Raw genomic sequence first — 18741 nt, forward strand, 5'->3', positions numbered from 1 at the left:
ATAATTAATTAATTATATGTATTACAAACATGTCATTATAAAATGAATTTTTATCTCCTTGTTTTTTCAATAAATAAATCAAGATTGTATATTTTTACTATTGAAAATTGTATTGGTGAATGAAATCTTGTTTTCACTCGCAAAGGCGCTCCCCATGTAAATCTGTAAATGACGAAATGTGAGTATATATAGGTCTATCCCCTCTATACCATAAAATAGAGGGTAGAGCTATATATACTTATATTTCGTTATTTACAGATTTACATGGGGAGCGCCTATGGGTTGCTCAAATAAATCGAAACGCTGTGAAAAATTCGTACCCCTTCCTGGATATGAAAAAAAACAATAGAATTGAGTCAATATGAGACAATCATGTCCCTGTTTTTTTTCTGCACATATGTCAACTCTTATAACTTTGCGAAAATGAATAGATAAACAAAAACAGAAAGGAAAATCTTCGTTTCACTATTACATGTAGTTAAAGAATGATTCAAAACTATCGACAATCGCTCCTAATTTAAAGTTTAAATAATTTAATTTAACCCCCAGTGAGACCGTTGACATAATATATTTATGATGAAAACTTAATAACCTCTTCACTTTTATTGGTGCCACCTTGTATATCTTATTCTAATGATAAAAGCAAGTTTTTCGATCTTGACTAATGTTTTTTTTAATATCTAGTCTGGTTTTAAGAGTGTTTAAGGAAAGTCTTAATAAATACTAATAAAAGTGGGTTTTTTTTATTTTGAGAGTTTTTAGAGCTTCCTAAAATCGTTAGAATCCACGAGCAGATCAGCTGGGGTCACAGAGCGTTTCTCCACCCTGTCATTTTTTGTGCCTATACGCACATTGCATGACATGGAACCTATCCAAATTAAAAATGCTTAATGATAATATATCCAAAGATCCATAGCCTATCGACAACTTTATTCTCTTGAAAAACAAATTTTATGACCTCGAAACAAACTTAAAAAGAAAATAGTAACACTTTAGTATGTGTGTGTGTGTAATTTGCAATTTATCATGTTTTTTCCGTTTCCCATTAAAGAAAGTATATCTGATCAATAAATACCATTAAAAAACATATGATATGAGAGGTGAATATGTAACTTTATTTTTAAAGTAAATTTTTATCCATGGTTGGTTACAAAGAAAAAACTTGAAAAGGAGAAAAATTAGAATGAGAGAAAGATTGTCTGAAAGGAATCATTGCTTTGAATGCAGCATCTGAAAAAAATTAAAAATTCCATAATTAATATAAAATAATTTCAACAAATTGAGAGCTGTCTTTATTCCAGGCAAAGTTATACATGAAGTACGCGTTAAAAGGTATTCATATAAATGAACACCTTTTAATAATTGTGAAAGCGTATTATGTGTAGATTAGAACATGTAGATTCAACATTGCAGTTAAAGTAATTCATAGCTCAACAATATTAATACCGCTTTGCAAGTGACTAGTGGTGGAGATTTTCAATTTTTTTTCGGGGGGGGGGGGGATGGGGTGGGGTGGGGGGGGTTAAACACAGTTACAGAAACAATGGACATAAGAGAGCAAAGAAATCCGGGTGAAAGCCTTAAGGAAGCCCAGCGTCCAACAAGATCCCTTGTGACACCCAAACAATCATTCACAATCGGACACTAGAATGTGAGAACAATGTATAGAGGAGGAGCTTCAGCACAGATTGCAAGAGAAATGGAAAGATACCAACTGAACATTTTAGGAATCAGTCAGTGCAGATGGACAGGAGCTGGGAAGATGAGACTGGCCTCGGGTCAGACCGTCATATACAGCGGGAATGAAGAATTGCATGAGGGAGGAGTTGCAATAATGATCAGCCAGCAGGCAACGAAGCCACTCATGGAATGGACACATGCCAGTAAGAGAATCACGACAGCACGATTCTATTCAAGGTACAGGAGAGTGTCAGTGATCCAAGCATATATGCGCCACATAATGAAAAGGAAGAGGAGGAGTGGGAACAATTCTAACAGGAGTTACAAGAGACCCTGGATGGGTGCAATAAGAACGACATCATTATTATCATGGGGGATCTTAACGCAAAGGTGGGAAGTGACAATAATGGATATGAAAGAACTACGGGTATCCATGGAATGGGAACACGGAACAAAAATGGAGAAAGATTGTTTGAATCTAGTCAGACCAAAAGAATATCACAGGAACACTGTTTCCCCACAAAGATATACACAAAGCAACATGGGTGTCTGCTACTGGAACAGCGAGAAACCAGAATGACCATCATCTCATCAGTGAACAGTGGAGATCTTTTGTTCTAGACATCAAGGTGCAGAGGGGAGAGGATGCTAACAGCGACCACTACCTTGTGAAAACTCGAATCAGGCTACGACTCAGGGCAAAAAAGAATAAGAACAAGCTAAAACCAAGATCGGATGTAGAACGCCTCAAGAACAACGAAGTAAAAACAATATTCAATGATTGTGTGAGAAAGAACATAGAAGAGCACATTGAAAAGAGGAAGATATCAAGAAAATCTGGGAACAGTAGAGGGTGGCATATGTGAATGCAACAGAGAAAGTACTTGGATACAGGAAAGACAAAAGTAAACATTGGATCAGCGAAAACACCTGGAAGTTGATAGATGAAAGAAAAGACATCAAAACGAAGATAGACAGCACAAGATCAGAACGAGTCAAGACAAGGATGAAGGAAAATTATAGGGAGACAGACAAAGCCGTCAAGAAAAGTGCGAGAAAGGAAACAAGAGGAGTGTATGGAAGAGATAGCTGAGCGAGCACAGAAAGCAGCCGAGAACAGGTGAAAGAAGGAACTGTACAGCATAGTGAAACAGCTGACAAGAAAAAAAATAAACAAATAGCAACGGTGAAGAGCAAAGATGGAGAGCTGCTGAAAAACAGAGAAGCGAGGCTTGCTTGATGGAGGGAACATTTTGAAGACGCTTCGGAACGGGAAGGCCCCTGGTGCAGATCAAATTACTACAGAAATGTTAAAGGCAGACCTTGATAAGAACAGTCAGGAATTGAAGCACACCTTTGACCAGATATGGAAGGAAGAAAATATGCCCAAAGAATGGATCAGCGGCCTAATCTGTTAAATTCACTAGAGAGGCAACCAGCAAGACTGCAGCAACTGAAGTGGAGCATTGCTGCCCCTACGCAAGTGAGTTAAAGCTAAATATGGATATTTCTATGCAAATGAGCTAATAAAAATTCATAAGTTGTATATTTAATGTACAGAGAAAGTTCAAATTGATTTTCTAATACATACTAAGTACCCACAGTTTTTTAATGCAAGTGCACATTATGACGTCATTGTTCTCTTCCATTCAAGGTAATAAATCACATCAAAAAGCACGTCAGCGCAAGGGCATATCCTATCTAATTTAAAATAAACAATGTATAATATTAAGGAGAATATTGTTAGAATTAATAAAATTCCTGCACAAATCCTATGAACTTTCTTAATCGATAAAAATTTTAGGAAACTTACACTGGACTGTGAATTTTTACCCTGTTTAAACTTAAAACTGAAAGGAATAGTAATTAAACAATTGCAGTACCGACATTTGTGCAGCAATATCTTGAATCCTTGGATATCTTGCGTCTATTTATATCTTGTTTTGGTAAAACAAAGTAAGGTATTCCCTTGTGCCGAAGCAATTTTGTTTATATTTATTACAAACTTGTGTAGTAGAGGTCGATGACGTCATTATATGACGTCATAATGTGTATTTGCTATCGCATGTCGCGGGTACCAAGAATGTATTAGAAAGCAAGTCTTAACATTTTCTGTGCGTTTGGTAGAGCAATTATGGAATTTAATTAGATATTTTGAATAGAAACCTCCATATGTAGCCTTAACTCACTTGCGTAGCCAGCAGAGCACTCAGCAGGATCATCATTGATTAATTTTTAGGCTGGAGTTGACCGCACACTGATGAGGAAAGAGCAGGTAGGGTTCAGGAGTGGGAGAGGGACTGTCAACCAGATCTTCATCCTTAGAAACATCTTAGAGCAAATCAACGAGTGGAATGCTATACTGTACATCCATTTTGAGGACTTTGAGAAAGCTTTTGACTCGGTGCACAGAGACAGCCTTTGAGTCATCCTAAAGAAATATATACGTAGAAAAATGATTATGATGGTCAAAGTCCTGTATGCCAGTTTTTAGTGCTCTGTGATTGATAACAACGAGACCACAGACCCTTTTCCTGTGATGACTGGTGTCAAACAAGGATGCTGCATATCAGGCTTCTTGTTCCTCCTAGTGGTAGACTGGGTGATGCAACAGACTATCAGAGGAAAGAGAACAGGAATTAGATGGGACTTCACCACTTTGCTCGAAGAACTCGACTTTCGGGACGACACTGTCCTATTGTCATCAGCTATTGACCATCTTCAGTCTATAACATCAAAACTGGAAGAAAACTCCGTAAAAGTTGGGTTGAAGCTGAATGCCAAGAAGTGCCAAGTGATGAAAATTTTAATTTAAAATAGCAAGCCGACGAGGTGGATAGCTTCACATATCTCGACACTAATGTCACCAAGGATGGAGGAGGAACTTCTGAAATCAGGAAGAGGATAGCACTGGGCGGTGCATCCTTCAGGATGCTAGCCAACATCTGGAATGCTACAGACATCAGCAGAAAAATAAAAAATATCCCTCTTTAAAAGTCTGATCTTCTTTGTATTATTATACGGATGTGAGACCTGGAAGCTTACCAAGACAGAGGAAAAGAAGATTGACGTCTTTCAGACCAAGTGCCTCAAAAGATCCTTATGGTCAGATGTCAGCAGCAATTACAAGACAAGACAGTTCTGGAGATGGCAGACGTAGAAAGCATCAGTGTCGAGGTGATGAGGAGGAGATGGAATTGGATCGGACATGTGCTTAGGAAGGATCTCACGGATGACTGTGTTGTGGCCCTCTGGTGGACGCCTGAAGGGAGAGGGAAGCGCGGTCGCCCCAAGAACAACATGGCGACGGCTGGTGGAGAGAAACAATGATGGCTGGCAATCCTAGAACACGGCACGCCGTGCAGCCTCAGACCGACCCCAGTGGAAAAGAGATGCACAGGCCTTGTGTGCCTCCTGGCAAGAAGAGAATTAAGGTTAAGGTAAGGGATAAACAAACGTTAACCATTTGCAAGAGACACATTTGCAAGTGGCTTGAAGAATCAGTTCTTTGTATTATATTTTTTCAACTTTGACGAAAACAGATATGTAAATGAAAAGAGATACATTTAAGTATACCTATGAATTTTGCTTTAACCTTTTGCTTTAGACATATTTGAACATTGCTCTGAATCCCTTTGCAACTGAATTGGAAAATCTCCTAAATAAGACCACCATTACTCGGCTATCGGACGTGAAGACTCGTGTGGGTCTTGTGCCACAGCAGTACCTGTTAATAATCACATGCACAATGTATTAATTATTTTGAAATTCATTTGCGACATTTTAAATCAAAATATTGTCATGAAATTTTAATTCAACCGGGTGGCAGTAAATACAAAACTTAATTTTAAATTAATCACCGTACACGGTGGCAGTAAATACAAAATTTACGATTTTGTTTTTACTGCAACACAGTAAATTCATAATTTACAGCATGAAAATATGTATATTTTTGCAGTATCACATTCACATTCTCATACCTTGGGCCTGTGTTAGAAAGACTCCTGAAGCGAACCTCCACAAAATCCCAACAGATCCTCCAACATGGAAATCCAAAGGATCCAACAAATTGTAATCGAACACGTTTCCCTGGAGGTGCCTAGAGAGTTTATAAAGTACGTTTGTAATTAAATAAGAGATATGTTATCCTTTAATTTATCCTTTTCACAATCTTATTTGTTTTAGAAAAAAAATGACACGTGTTTCCTTGTTTTTCGGTTGTAATTAAATCAGAAATAAATATCATAAGCTCCTTTAAGTTATTCTTTAAAAATTCTTATAATTATGTTAAATCGTATTTCACAGTAAGTTTACTGTAAATTTCCAGGTACAGTCCGCTCTAGAGGAGTAGCTCCCCTGTCCAAAGTACCCGGGTGTGTTAAACGCTCTCCAGTAATAAGTGGCAGATAAATCAGTAGATCCACAACCAGTTGCTACATTGTTGAGGATACATTTCATATCAATTTTTTATGGAATAAAATATTATGCCTTGAGATGAAATATTAGTAAAACTGATTAAATTAATATTCAGTATTTTTGACAAGGTTAGAATATCTGAACATATAAAAGTAGGGTATTCAATGTTTTGTAATTCAATATGGAATTTATTTTACAAGTGGGACAGGGTTTTTTTTTTTGGTATTTTCACTAATGTGAAGCACGAACAATATCAAAATATGCAGTCTCACGAGTGAAATAAGCTCTATACCTAACTTCAAATCACTTTATTTCTTTCGTGAAAAATTTTCTTTTCTTTTAGATTGAGACATAAGAGAAGTTTTTTTTTAAATCTTTTCCGAAATATTTATTTACTTCAATTGAGTTCAATTAGTATTGGCTTTAAAATTTGGAAATTATCATCCTACCAGAGTGCTTTGTATCTTGACAATACTGGCCAGACCAACCATCCGGGCACTTGCAGCTTTTACAATTCCTTGGATTCCTATAACCACCATTCTGACACTTGGACCATGTTAATCCTCCAGAGCATTTTCCTTCGAAAAAGATATAAATTTACATTTGAGGATTGGAAGGAATAGAGTATGCATTATATAATGAAAATTTGTAAACTGCCTATGAGTAAAAGTTTCAAAAGTTTACAATCAAATCAATTTACAATAAGGTTATGCTAAAAAATGGTGCTAAAGTAATTGAAGTGCAACATTTTTTGTGAACTTTGAACATTCAAAATGATCTATAAAGGTCTGTAAAATAAATAACACAATACTTGTTATTGTCAAAAATAGATAATATTCAAAGTATTGAGCTTGAAACGTAGACTCTAGCAATTTTTATTTGACAAACTTGTGGTCAAGTCTGATGTTGAAAAACGCTATACCTTGTCAGGAGTGCAGCAGAAAAAAAATGAAGAGTTACTAAAAACCTTTTGATTTTAAAATCTTAAAGACAATTAAGTCCAAAAAGAATTTTCAAAGTGTAAAACAATAACTGGTATACAATTCAAAACAAGGATGTTATTAATCAAAAGCAGCATAAATGAGAGTCAAGTACATGTATATTGTTAGGAGAGCAATATTTGATGCTTTGATCCACAGCATGAAAAAAAACTTTCATCAGTATATGATTGTTTGACTTTCATTTTTGGAAAATAAACACTCAGAACATTTTTACCAAAACAAATAATATCAATTTCTGGGTATGTCTAAATATCTATATTTCTATGAACAGGAATGCAACACATTTTTTGAAAGATTCAAGTTAATTACCTTCATGTGTTAGCATTATGAAAAATTGCTTAGTCATTGTTTTACCACTCGATGTTATCATCACATAATGAATTTTTGTGTTGTATGGTTTTAAGGAGGCTGGTGAGTCAACAAATTAATCCCAAATTAACCATCAGATTTAACTTATTTTTTAGATACGGTATCTTTAGCTGTCAACAATCATTTGACAAAGAAAAAATTCATACATTTTAGTTTTAAAATTTGATCATTTTTGTATATATTTATATAGAGCTCTCCTTTTAAAGGAAATTGAAATAGTCTAAAAATGGCTGCCACCCCAGCCTCTTTAACTTAAATCTTACAGAAGTCAAAGTGCAACAAAATTGTTTGATAATCATAAGTGATTATGTAAAGTAAGAATCAAGAAGTCATTTTTTACATGTACAAGATCAAGAGAAGAAAAGCATTTTGAAGCAAAGAACCTAAAGAAGTTTTCTTTTGTATTTTTGAAAGTCAAGTCTGTTGGATGTAGAAATATTTCTTTTCTTTTCAAATAGCTTTAGCAATAAAATTTCAGCGACAATGCATTTATGATAGAATTAGTGAAAAATGTGTTTAAGGTTGTTGATTTTTTACATTTCGAATTCAATTTTTTGGTCATAATTTTTTTTATTTGCTCAAATTGAAATTACCTTGACAATAGTGGTAGTTGATAGCTTTGATGTCATTAAATGATAAACCAATTCTTTGCCCCATTGTCCGTGTGTAATCTCTTCGTTTTGCGACAATCGTTTTCAACCCCCGTGACTTTGCAAAAGCCTGATAAATTGTAACAATATATATATATATATATATATATATATATATATATATATATATATATATATATATATATATATAATCCCATTCCAATCTATAACATTGTTTATCTCACAACTAACATTTTTTACCCACCCATTCAGGATAGTGCATGATTGACCCATAATCGTATGGTGCTCTGTACATGTAGCTCGCTCCAGGTTTTATCAAGAAGTTATGTAGCTTGCCACTTGGAATGTTTTGTGGTAATATAGATAGGAAGCTGTCTCTGTCTTGTCTGCTTTGCTGGTGCCACAATCCAAGGGCATGTCCTATTTCATGGAGTATTGTTCCTAGCTAAAGGGATAACGGTATTTTATTTACGAGAAATTGCTCTATTAATCTTTATTTAAAGGTGAGATACATGTGTATTCAAATATTATGTTAATTTGTTTTACAAAAATAATCAATTAATAACTAATTGGTGTCAATTTAGAAAAGAGAATCACGTTTAAAAGTGAATCAATCATTCAATTAAAATGGTATTCAAAACTTAAATAATAAACTTACATATTTACATTCATGTTGGAGGTTTATGTAGTTGATACCATTATATCTTCTTCCAATGAAAGACCAGCACCTATTTCAGAAAAAATCCTGTTTTTCAGCTTTTATTAGTTTTTTTTTCTAAAACTATACAAAAACAGTATAATTTGTCCAAACCGGATACCGCTTGTTCCATACCATTTGACCGGTTTAGACAGATTCCAGAGTGCAGAAGAGCTGCAGGAAAATATTTGAAATTTACTTTCATAGTTTTATTTACAACTACTTTTAGTATAATATATATTTAGGAAAAATATAATAAAATAGATGATAGCTCTCTTTCTGAAAGTATAATTATAATACTTGACAATGTATCTTATTTAATTACCATTGACAGAATATAAACCTGTAAATCAGACAATGTTTTGCTGTATAAGAGTAGTTTTAAACATTTTATTAGACTTTACAAATTGTTTTAACGACCTAGAATCGAAACTAAGATTTCCCTTTTCAGTTCAAATTTAGCAAAAAATTTTATAGCAACGTGTATTTAGCTTGTATTTGAAAAAAAACTGTTGTAAACCTGATGCATAAAACAATTTTGATATTAAAACTTGATTTATACCCTTGTGCGTTTTCCTGAAAGATAATGCCTGGTGCTGTCATTCTCTCTGTTTCTCTAAATGAAATACAGGTCTGCTGTTGCCAGGTCTTCAGAGCCCGTCGAACTAATGCTTCTGTAAACGTAACTGAATTAAGTTATTTTTTATTTTAATTCGCCTCGTTCAATATCAATATTTGATTATATAGCTAATAAATAATATCTAATTAAATACTTCCAAAAATCTAGAGAATTTTAGCGTTAAATATCTTGACGTTTTATTGAACGCTGAGTTTGTATTACGTAAGCGAGTATGTCCGAAACATTCTGTATTCATACGAGCGTTCAATGTCGAAAGCCCCGTTGTAAACAAAAAGTCGTCTGGTCAAATTCTTAAAGCTAAATTAAAAAAAGGAAGTGGCATCTAGGTAAGTTGTGTTTATTTTTTCACAAAAATGAAATTATTTATTAAAAATTTAGTACGTATAAGACCAATTAGAACCTACATAAGCAAATCATAACGCTCAGTAGGGTCATTGGAATGATGCGATATTGAACACTTACAGAACAGACATTAATTTGAATACCAATGCTAAAAAAACATTAATTTGAGGGTTTTTTAGTTGGAATAACTATTATAGATTATGAGGAAATGTTAGAAATATATAATAATGAGTTATTGAACTTATATTTGTGAATATTGGCACTCGTTGGCTGTACGAATGCACTCGCAAGCTCGTGCATTTGTACAGCCAACTTGTGCCAATATTCACAAATATAAGTTCAATAACCCTAATATTCTAGTTCAGAACAATCTTTATTATACAGTCATTTTATAGTCCCTATATAATCAATACAATGCAAACAGTTGGTAACACTACATATTCACCGGATTTGATGCCGTATTCACCGAAGGGTCGGTGCGCGTGCAGCGGCATTGTGACGTCACAATCAATATCTCAAAGAATACTCACTGTAAACAATGGTCGCAACGACCGCAGCCAGCTATGTATCTGAACAAAAATGTGTTTGACAAGCCTTTTTGCAGGATTATTTTAACCCATCTGGACGTCCTTTACATAGCAAAACTCGAAAAGGAAAACACAGATGTTACAAATTTTATCATGGACATTTTTTTGTTTTCAACGACGGAAGTTTGTAAATGAAAATGGTGTCGTCAGGCAGCCTTCAATTATGGATTGTTTCGGTGTTGAATATTATACAATTATAGCCTCTTGATGAGGTCAATCCCTAGATATATAGACCTTAGAGAAAGCATATCGACCAGGCACGAAGTGCGAGGTTATTATGTTTTCTCTAAGGTCTATATATCTAGGGATTGACCTCATCAAGAGGCTAAAATTGTTTATTATTTTTTATCAGTTCAAAGAAATTTCTTAAAATCCTTTTTTCTAATACTCAGTACCTTCTCATATAAGGCATTGTTATATCATATGCACTATGACTACACAGTAATGAATACCGGATGCAGTACCTGTTTTGAGAAACATCCAGTCTATAAAATACTAATGTGACGTCAGCACTATTGTTGCTTCACAGAAGAACGTTTCCAATTTTAGAAACAACAAGTTTTTTTTTTTATTTTTTAAAATAGAAACATCTAGTCCATACCATTTTTATACTTGATCATGTGATCTAGTTTAAGCCAATCAGAGCGTTGGAACAATATAGAAAAATAATAGTTTGTTATTCACCAGTAGCGGAACCTATGTATAATATTCAACACCTAAAGAGAACAGAATTGTTTTATTAGCCCCTTCACGGACTGCGGTACTACATTTTTGCAGTGCAAAATAATTTTTGGCTTAGTTTTTTTTTGAGAGAGAGAGATGATTAGATGACGTATCTTATATAAGAACAATATTTTGGGAATTTTCATTGGCTGAAACAACGTCACGTGGTATTCCTCCTTTTCTGATGTCGACGCGAAAGCGCATCCGCGGAAAATGATATCGCACGCCACAGAGTTCGGTTGCACTGAAGTTACGTAGAACGTCACGTCATAATATAAGAAGCATTTTTTCTAACCATTGTGACGTAATTCCAGCCAAGTCTGTTTAGTTAGGACTGTGTCAGTGCATTCACTTTGAGTAATTATATAATATAACTATTAAAGTAATATACGCCGTATGGATGCCGATTTGTACGTGAAACAAAATGATTAAATGATTTGAAACACATAAAGTGTAATGAAAAAATAATATTTCCACAAAATTTAACTATAAAACTCGTTGTAATAACAGAACAATAAAGCAATATCTGCAATCAAGAATTCAGTCTTTTCATGAATATTGATAAAGGAAGTGCGTAAACAGTAGGTCTAAATATAGACACGTATGTCCACGGGAAATTATAGACAACGAGGCACGTTGCATTTTGACAACGATTATTAATAAAAGGTTAATATGCGTCATAACAGAGTATAGATGGTTGATACTGATTACATTTAAAGATAAGTTATATTAATAGTAACACGCCATCCATGTCAAAAGTGAGTTGTATCTCAAAGGGCTTACCTCGTTTTCTTGACGCCGTGTTTGTTTATCAATCTAAAAGTAGCGACGGCGTCACGTGGTGGATTTACTTAAAAATAGACATTATTCTCCTTGCAGGATAATAAATAATTATAATTTGATAACTTTATAACGAATTTTATTTAAATGGTGTAATTTACAGCATTTTCGTAACTTTTATTGGTAAACAAAATATATAAATTTCCAGCCGTATTTTAAAATGGCGCACGTTATAGCGTATATTACTTTAAATCAAATCAAAAATAATAATGTCAACAAACTTGCGAGTCAGATCAAAAATTTTTTTTTCTTACTGTGTGCCGAAGAAGCAAGCTGTATCCGGTATTTGATGGGAAAACTCCACTTCTGGACATAATTAACTCGTCTTTTTTCGAATGGTGCATGTGTCTATAATGATCAAGAGAAAGGGAAAAAAAAAGAAAATAACTTTTATTTAAAGATCTTATTCTTTTTATTTAAAAGAGTCTGTTTAAATCTTACATAAATACAATGTAGTCAACTCTGCAAAACTACTTTTGTTTCATTAATAACCTTTACATCTATGTAATTGTGGTACTTCCGAAATTATGTGGGACGTCGCGGGTTCGAATCCCACTGTGGGATATGGAGACCGATTCTCCGGATGAGACCGTTTAAACCGAGGTCCAGTGGGTGCTGGCTTAAAAAATATCCCTTACTTCTCAATGGGCATAAGTACCAAATACAGGTTAATATTTGTAGCATTCCACCGGCAACTGGTGGCGTCTCCATTTCAGTGAAAAGTTCTCGTCAATCAAACAAACAAAATGGATGGGTAAAAACTAGTGTTGGCAACGAGTACCCGGTTAACCGGTTAACCGTCGAACGATGCGAGTATCGGTTAGTAAAACTGCTATTCGGTTACTCGGATAAAATGCATCTTATATGGTAAATAACTAAAAACTAAAATGTTAATTTGTTTATAAGCGTACAAATAAAGATTTCCCTAATTTTCTTTACCGATAGACTTAATGATCTATGGCTTCACTAATTTAAATACGATTGATTGGTTTTCACACTTAACTGATAGCTTAATTGGATTGCCAGCAGGTTATACAAGTTTTGAAGACCCAAGTTATAATTACCTCATTAAATAATTTAAAAAGATGCCGCCAAAGACATGTATAGCTCGGAAGTATTTTAAAAGAACAGCTGATTCTATACCTGTAAAATGTAATTAATGTGAATTGGAGTTATCGTGACTTCAAATTTCTAAATAATTATTCTCCTTGATCGTGACATATATCGGGGGTTGAAAAGTTAAACTGATGAACGCCATTGTAAAATAGCGTAAAATATTGAACATTTATTTTTCTTCTGATTCAATTAATTTTTTGATTATAATTATATTTAAAATTCAAGATATTGCGTGCGTGTTCTTTTTAAGTTTATAAATGAAGTTAATTCACAATACCTTTGTGTTTTATTAGAACCGATGAGTAAAAGATGAGATAAATGATACATATGAATAAATCTGAGTAACCGGGTACTCGATCGGAAGATTGAGCGAGTAACCGGTTACTAAAAATCGTCCGATTTGCCAACACTAGTAAAAACAAATGGAAAAAAATAGTGTGTAGTACAAGAAACTTAATTTAGTTCAGGAAAATAAGAGGAGAAATGTCTTTGCATTTTTTTTCTTATACCTAATATCATGACTGCATTGCTCGACAGCTGATCAGATGCACCATGCTTTATTTCGGTTAGGTCAAATAGAACTTGGATTCATTTACTATGTCAATGAATGTAGCGGTTGCAATATAGATATATTTACTTACTTTTGACTCCGTTCCATTGTCGTCAAGCTTCAGATATTGGGGATTTCTTTTATAAAACGCTACAAGTTGGGCTGCAGAATGTTTGTCTAGTTTGACATCACCATTAATCATGTCAAGCTTCATATCTTCCATGCTTCGTTTGGAGTCCTTTCATGCACAAACAAACTGACTTTTATACTCAAAAATGAAATCACATAATCGTTTTTATAACTTATAAATTTTGATGTCACAATTAATGGTCGTATAAAATGGGTTCATATACGAAACAGTTTAAAAATATAATAACTTCATATATTTATATTAAACATGTAATGAAAAAAAATTCCATAGTTTGTGGTTGGATACGAGTTTCAAACGACCCGTTGTATGTTTTCTCTAGACAAGACTCGTGGGATAAAAAAAATCATATCCGTCCACAAACAATGAAAGATGAATGATATGTCCATCTACATGTATCTAACTCAGGGTTATACTTATGATTTTTTTAAGTTGGAAAACAAGGCTCTCACCTACTTTGTACAGCTAATTAAATAATAGGATGAAAAAAATTACCGGCAATCCGGGGTTTGCTTGGCTTATCATCTCACGCAATTGCAACAACGATGATTTCACTGAGTTTTGAATAATGCTTTTGGCTCTTTCTCCGCCTTCAAAGATGTCACTTTCCTTTTCATCGATGTATTCATTAGTTTCGGATCCAAAGTCTTCTTCTTCTACAGACTTGTCTTCTTTACTAGTACCACCGGGTCCAAGGCTTTCTCCTTTTACATATCTTTCTTCTTTACTAGAACCACCGGGTCCAAGGTCTTCTCCTTTTACAGACCTGTCTTCTTTATTAGTACCACCGGGTCCAAGGCTCTCTCCTTCACCTATATACATGTAGCTGTCTTCTTTACTAGAACCACCGGGTCCAAAGTCTTCTCCTTTTACAGACCTTTCTTCTTTACTAGAACCACCGGGTCCAGGGCTTTCTCCTTCATCTACATACATGTAGCTGTCTTCTTTACTAGAACCAGCGGGTCCAAAGTCTTCTCCTTTTACATATCTTTCTTCTTTACTAGAACCACCGGGTCCAGGGCTTTCTCCTTCATCTACATACATGTAGCTGTCTTCTTTACTAGAACCACCGGGTCCAGGGCTTTCTCCTTCATCTACATACATGTAGCTGTCTTCTTTACTAGTACCACCGGGCCCAAAGTATTCTCCTTCTTCTACAGACCTGTCTTCTTTACTAGTTCCACCATGTACATTGTCATTCACATTAATCTTCTGTAGATTTCTTTTGCTTTCCTCAAGACTCTCATTCCCAGGACTAGTTTTCTTAATATTTGTGTCGTTAAACAGTTCCCAAATGTTTTCTGATGCAATTTTTCCATTTTCGATCTTTTCCACAGGACTTGCAATTGGAACTGTAAATAATGCCGTTACGGTAATAAAAACTGTTTTCAACGATGCATCGACTTTCATTAAATTATTTGACATATGTTATACTAGTATATAGAAAAAAAGACAGAGGTTAGTTTAGGACATGGAGATAACGAACAGTATTAAAGATCAAAAGTTCATTAAACAATACAAAATATGAGCGCAGAACAAACATGGACCTTAAAACATCAGAAGAGGTGGGATTAAGTGCCATGGAGGAGAGAGCATCCCCTGCCGACCGGTCACACCCGCCGTGTGTTCCTTGTCATGATCGAGAAATAACGTAAATCCGTCGTCAGTTCAGTGTAAAAATAATGGACTAACAATTCGTTTGAAAAACGTTTGTCAGCATTTGACTCAATGATAAATTGTATTTGCTGACAAGGTACTTGTACCGCCCATAAAACTTATGAAGTGATTTTAAACGAGACAGCTGAAATTCTTGTTTCATCATCTTGCTTGTCATTAATTGACCTCTTTTTAGAAATTGTTCTATGTAGAACATGCTCTTACATATCAAATCAACTGAGATATATACACCCCGTATGCAGGTGATGAAGGTATATTGCTGCATCAGTAAGGGAAGTTGACGATAGAAAAGTTAAAGTCATCACGTTTATCATATAACTTGGTTGTAAGATTACCATTAACATCTCTTTCAAGTAAAATATCCAAGTATGAAACAGATGTGTCATTGTTGATTGACAATACGTCGTCGATATATCTAAATGTCGAGTTCAAGGTCACAGCAAGTGTTTTCTTCTTTTCACGCATAAGATTTTGCACACATTCTGCTTCATATGAATATAAAAATAGGTCTGCTAATAACGAAGCGTAATTTGTACCCAAGGGAAATCAAGCATCTTTTTGATGTCAACTTCAGAATGTGTTTTAACATGATAATTTTGAAAATGAACAATGACACGGGAAGTAAATTTACGAGTTCCATTTTTATTGGAAAAGCAGCTGTCAATGATATCAAAAATCCCGGACATTAATAACGAAATATATTGGAAACAAAAGGGAAAATACGTGCTTTGAATGCATATTTTTGGTGTTAAAATTGTTGGGTCACTTTGTGTATGCATTTTCTTGTAGTTCTATTTATATGAAGTCATTTGAACAAATATAAATCTGCATTCAATACATGCAAATCAATATAACATAGAAATATAACTTATGGTCTAGTGGTTCCTTTTACGTTGTTAGGGCATAGCATACCAGAATGCTATAAATGGGCGTCAAGAACTTCGTATATCTTCGAATTATTATGACTAAGATTTTCCGGAGTTGTTTAATTGACCCTAACCCTTGCAGTTTCAAAAAACTTTATGCTTAATATTTCATAAAAGTGGAAAACATTGTGTTTTTCATGAAAATATCATGCATATTTCTCTTTATGTTCCAAAAAATATATTTGATAGTACCATTTTGAAGTATATTAGCTAATATATACATTTTGCTTTTAAAAACTCAAAAAATATGTTTTGCTCACCTTTGTGGATTTTGCTGTTAGACCTAACATATCCGGTAACGTTAATCGCATCTGGCTGGTTAGTTTGGTCACCATCAACGTCTTTTAACCTACTTATTTCTTTCGCTTGAACATAACCCAGTAGAATGAGCAAATAGATTATCCAGATCATCTTCCTAGTAAAGAGAATTTAACTACATGTCCTTGATTATATGACCATATTTTTGGATTTTAACTCCTTGGATTTGGTTTTCTTATGGTCTGTATTAAATGTGTTCAATAACATATAATTTTTGTATATATTAATTAAAAAGAAATTTTTAAAAAATCCTTTTCAGTATTTTTCTATTTTTGATAGATTTTAAATTGAGATAAAGATAAAACGCACATTTAAAATAAAAATTACCCAAGTGCTAAAATACAATTTTAAATAAAATTATAAATTTGAAGTTCAAACAAACCTTTTCGTCGAGGAAAAGCGACTTGAAGTTCGATGGAGTTAATATCTGAGGGACATGTGGATATGCTAGTTTTCATCCCTCTTATATAATAGTAGATGTCAAATGGCATCGATTTCACGTGCCCCCACGTAGTATATCCATATTGCTTCTTTTTAAAATTAAATTAAAAACTGATGTGAAATTTCTTCTTGACACACGCTTAACGAATAAATACCTCTTTAAGTAGCATTTGGCTGCAAAATTCCTTAATAAGATTTTATTTTCAAAACATTGTTCTTCATGGGGTTTTATGTGAATATAAGTTATGAGGAGCGATTCATTAAAAAACTCTAATTCAGGTATATGAAAATTTAACGTTATAAAGGGACGAACGATGACAGTACTAGAGACAGAAAAAAAAAGAATTTTTTCTTATTGGCTTGCGATAAGACTGATTTTAGATGCCATTTAGGCTATAAGTATTGTTTGTTTGTATTTTTTAATGTCCCTCTCGAGAATTTTTTACTCATATGGAGACGCCAACAATTGCCGGTGGAGAGCTGCAAATCCTAAATAGATACTCGGCACTCCTATATACCAAGGTTAATACGGTCTCATCCGAAGGACCGGTCTCCACGTCTCACGGCTGGATTCAAACCCGCGACGTAGGATCAACTCCTTATTTCGGGACTTCAGGGCAGACACTCTATCCACTGCGCCACGCGGGTAACCAGACCCACTTTACAGATATTTTTATGTTTTATGTCGTTACATGTAATAACATAATCGGTACTTGAAATAACGAATGTAAAATATCTACTATTTCAGGAGGTAACAACAGTAAATCAATCAAAGTCGATAAGGGCATACGCAACGGAGTTTGTACTTTTTGGTCTTTTTCCGTGGAATTCAAGAGTTCAAATTCTTGAGGGAACTGTATTCTTTAATCTAATGTCTGTATACATGTATAGTGGCTCGTACACTTCTTCTAAAGCAATTTTTGATAAAAGAAAAAATCTAGATTACATGTTTAGTATTTTTTAAAGATTTTTTTTTAATCACTCAGGAATTTTAATCAATTGATATCTTTTTAAAAATCCCGTAATACATGCCGCGTTTTTGTCTACGAACATTTGATGACATTAAAATATCAATTTACGAATATCTTGAAGATCTATCAATGGGTAAGATACATTGCATATGTCCTTAAACATATGTTAAAATGGTAAAGACTGCATAAGATCAATTGATATATGAAAGGGCTTGATTTAAATATACGATGAAGCTTTGAGTTGTCTCGCTAGCTGAATATCTGATTCATAATCCCTCATCGTGTCCATGCTCTTCTATAACTTCCTACAGGTTACGTAATATGTTTAATAATAGTGATGACCTTATATCACTAATTTTTAAAGTTCCTAAATATAGGGAACCCCGATTCTTCAACTGGTGTCGGAACGTCATATATATTAAAGATTCTGTAGAGGATTACGCCTGGCATGGGTCATGCCGATATGAAAAAGAAAGGCGTTGACACTTTGTCAGAACGGATTAAATGTATCAGATGCATCGATCGCGTATTAAAAGATTGAGGGGTAATATGAAAACCATCTACATTTACCCTTCTGTATTCAATAATCTAGAAGTGGAAAAAGAATTAAATTGATCATACGTACTGGTTCCTGCTGACAAAGTAGTTAACAAAATTGTCTTCGTTTGTAAGGCTCATTATATAGTGT

The 18741-nt window shown here is 34.1% G+C and overlaps 2 protein-coding genes and 1 long non-coding RNA gene across 3 annotated transcripts; 1 reads left to right on the plus strand and 2 right to left on the minus strand.

Moving 5' to 3' along the window:
- The first annotated feature begins 3073 nt into the window (after positions 1-3073).
- On the plus strand, positions 3074-5010 carry LOC134228832 (uncharacterized). Its single transcript, XM_062710533.1, has 4 exons — positions 3074-3163; positions 3920-4084; positions 4175-4467; positions 4791-5010. The coding sequence occupies exons 1-4, from the start codon at positions 3074-3076 to the stop codon at positions 5008-5010; spliced, it is 768 nt and encodes a 255-aa protein (XP_062566517.1).
- Positions 5011-5281: 271 nt separating this feature from the next.
- On the minus strand, positions 5282-6138 carry LOC134228833 (zinc metalloproteinase dpy-31-like). Its single transcript, XM_062710534.1, has 3 exons — positions 5995-6138; positions 5661-5779; positions 5282-5407 (listed from the first exon to the last, which is right to left on the minus strand). Exons 1-3 carry the CDS (start codon positions 6136-6138, stop codon positions 5284-5286), a joined length of 387 nt encoding a protein of 128 aa, XP_062566518.1. The 3' UTR covers positions 5282-5283.
- A 442-nt stretch (positions 6139-6580) lies between these two features.
- On the minus strand, positions 6581-8457 carry LOC134228831 (uncharacterized). The gene is made up of 3 exons (XR_009984083.1): positions 8322-8457; positions 8060-8186; positions 6581-6674 (listed from the first exon to the last, which is right to left on the minus strand). It is a non-coding gene; the product is annotated as an uncharacterized LOC134228831 (long non-coding RNA).
- Between the last annotated feature and the right edge of the window lie 10284 nt (positions 8458-18741).

The sequence above is a fragment of the Saccostrea cucullata genome, unplaced genomic scaffold (assembly GCF_032062105.1).
Source record: "Saccostrea cucullata isolate Sc308-1 unplaced genomic scaffold, CSIRO_AGI_Scuc_v1 ctg5245, whole genome shotgun sequence".
In the NCBI taxonomy this organism is placed as follows: Eukaryota; Metazoa; Mollusca; class Bivalvia; order Ostreida; family Ostreidae; genus Saccostrea; species Saccostrea cuccullata.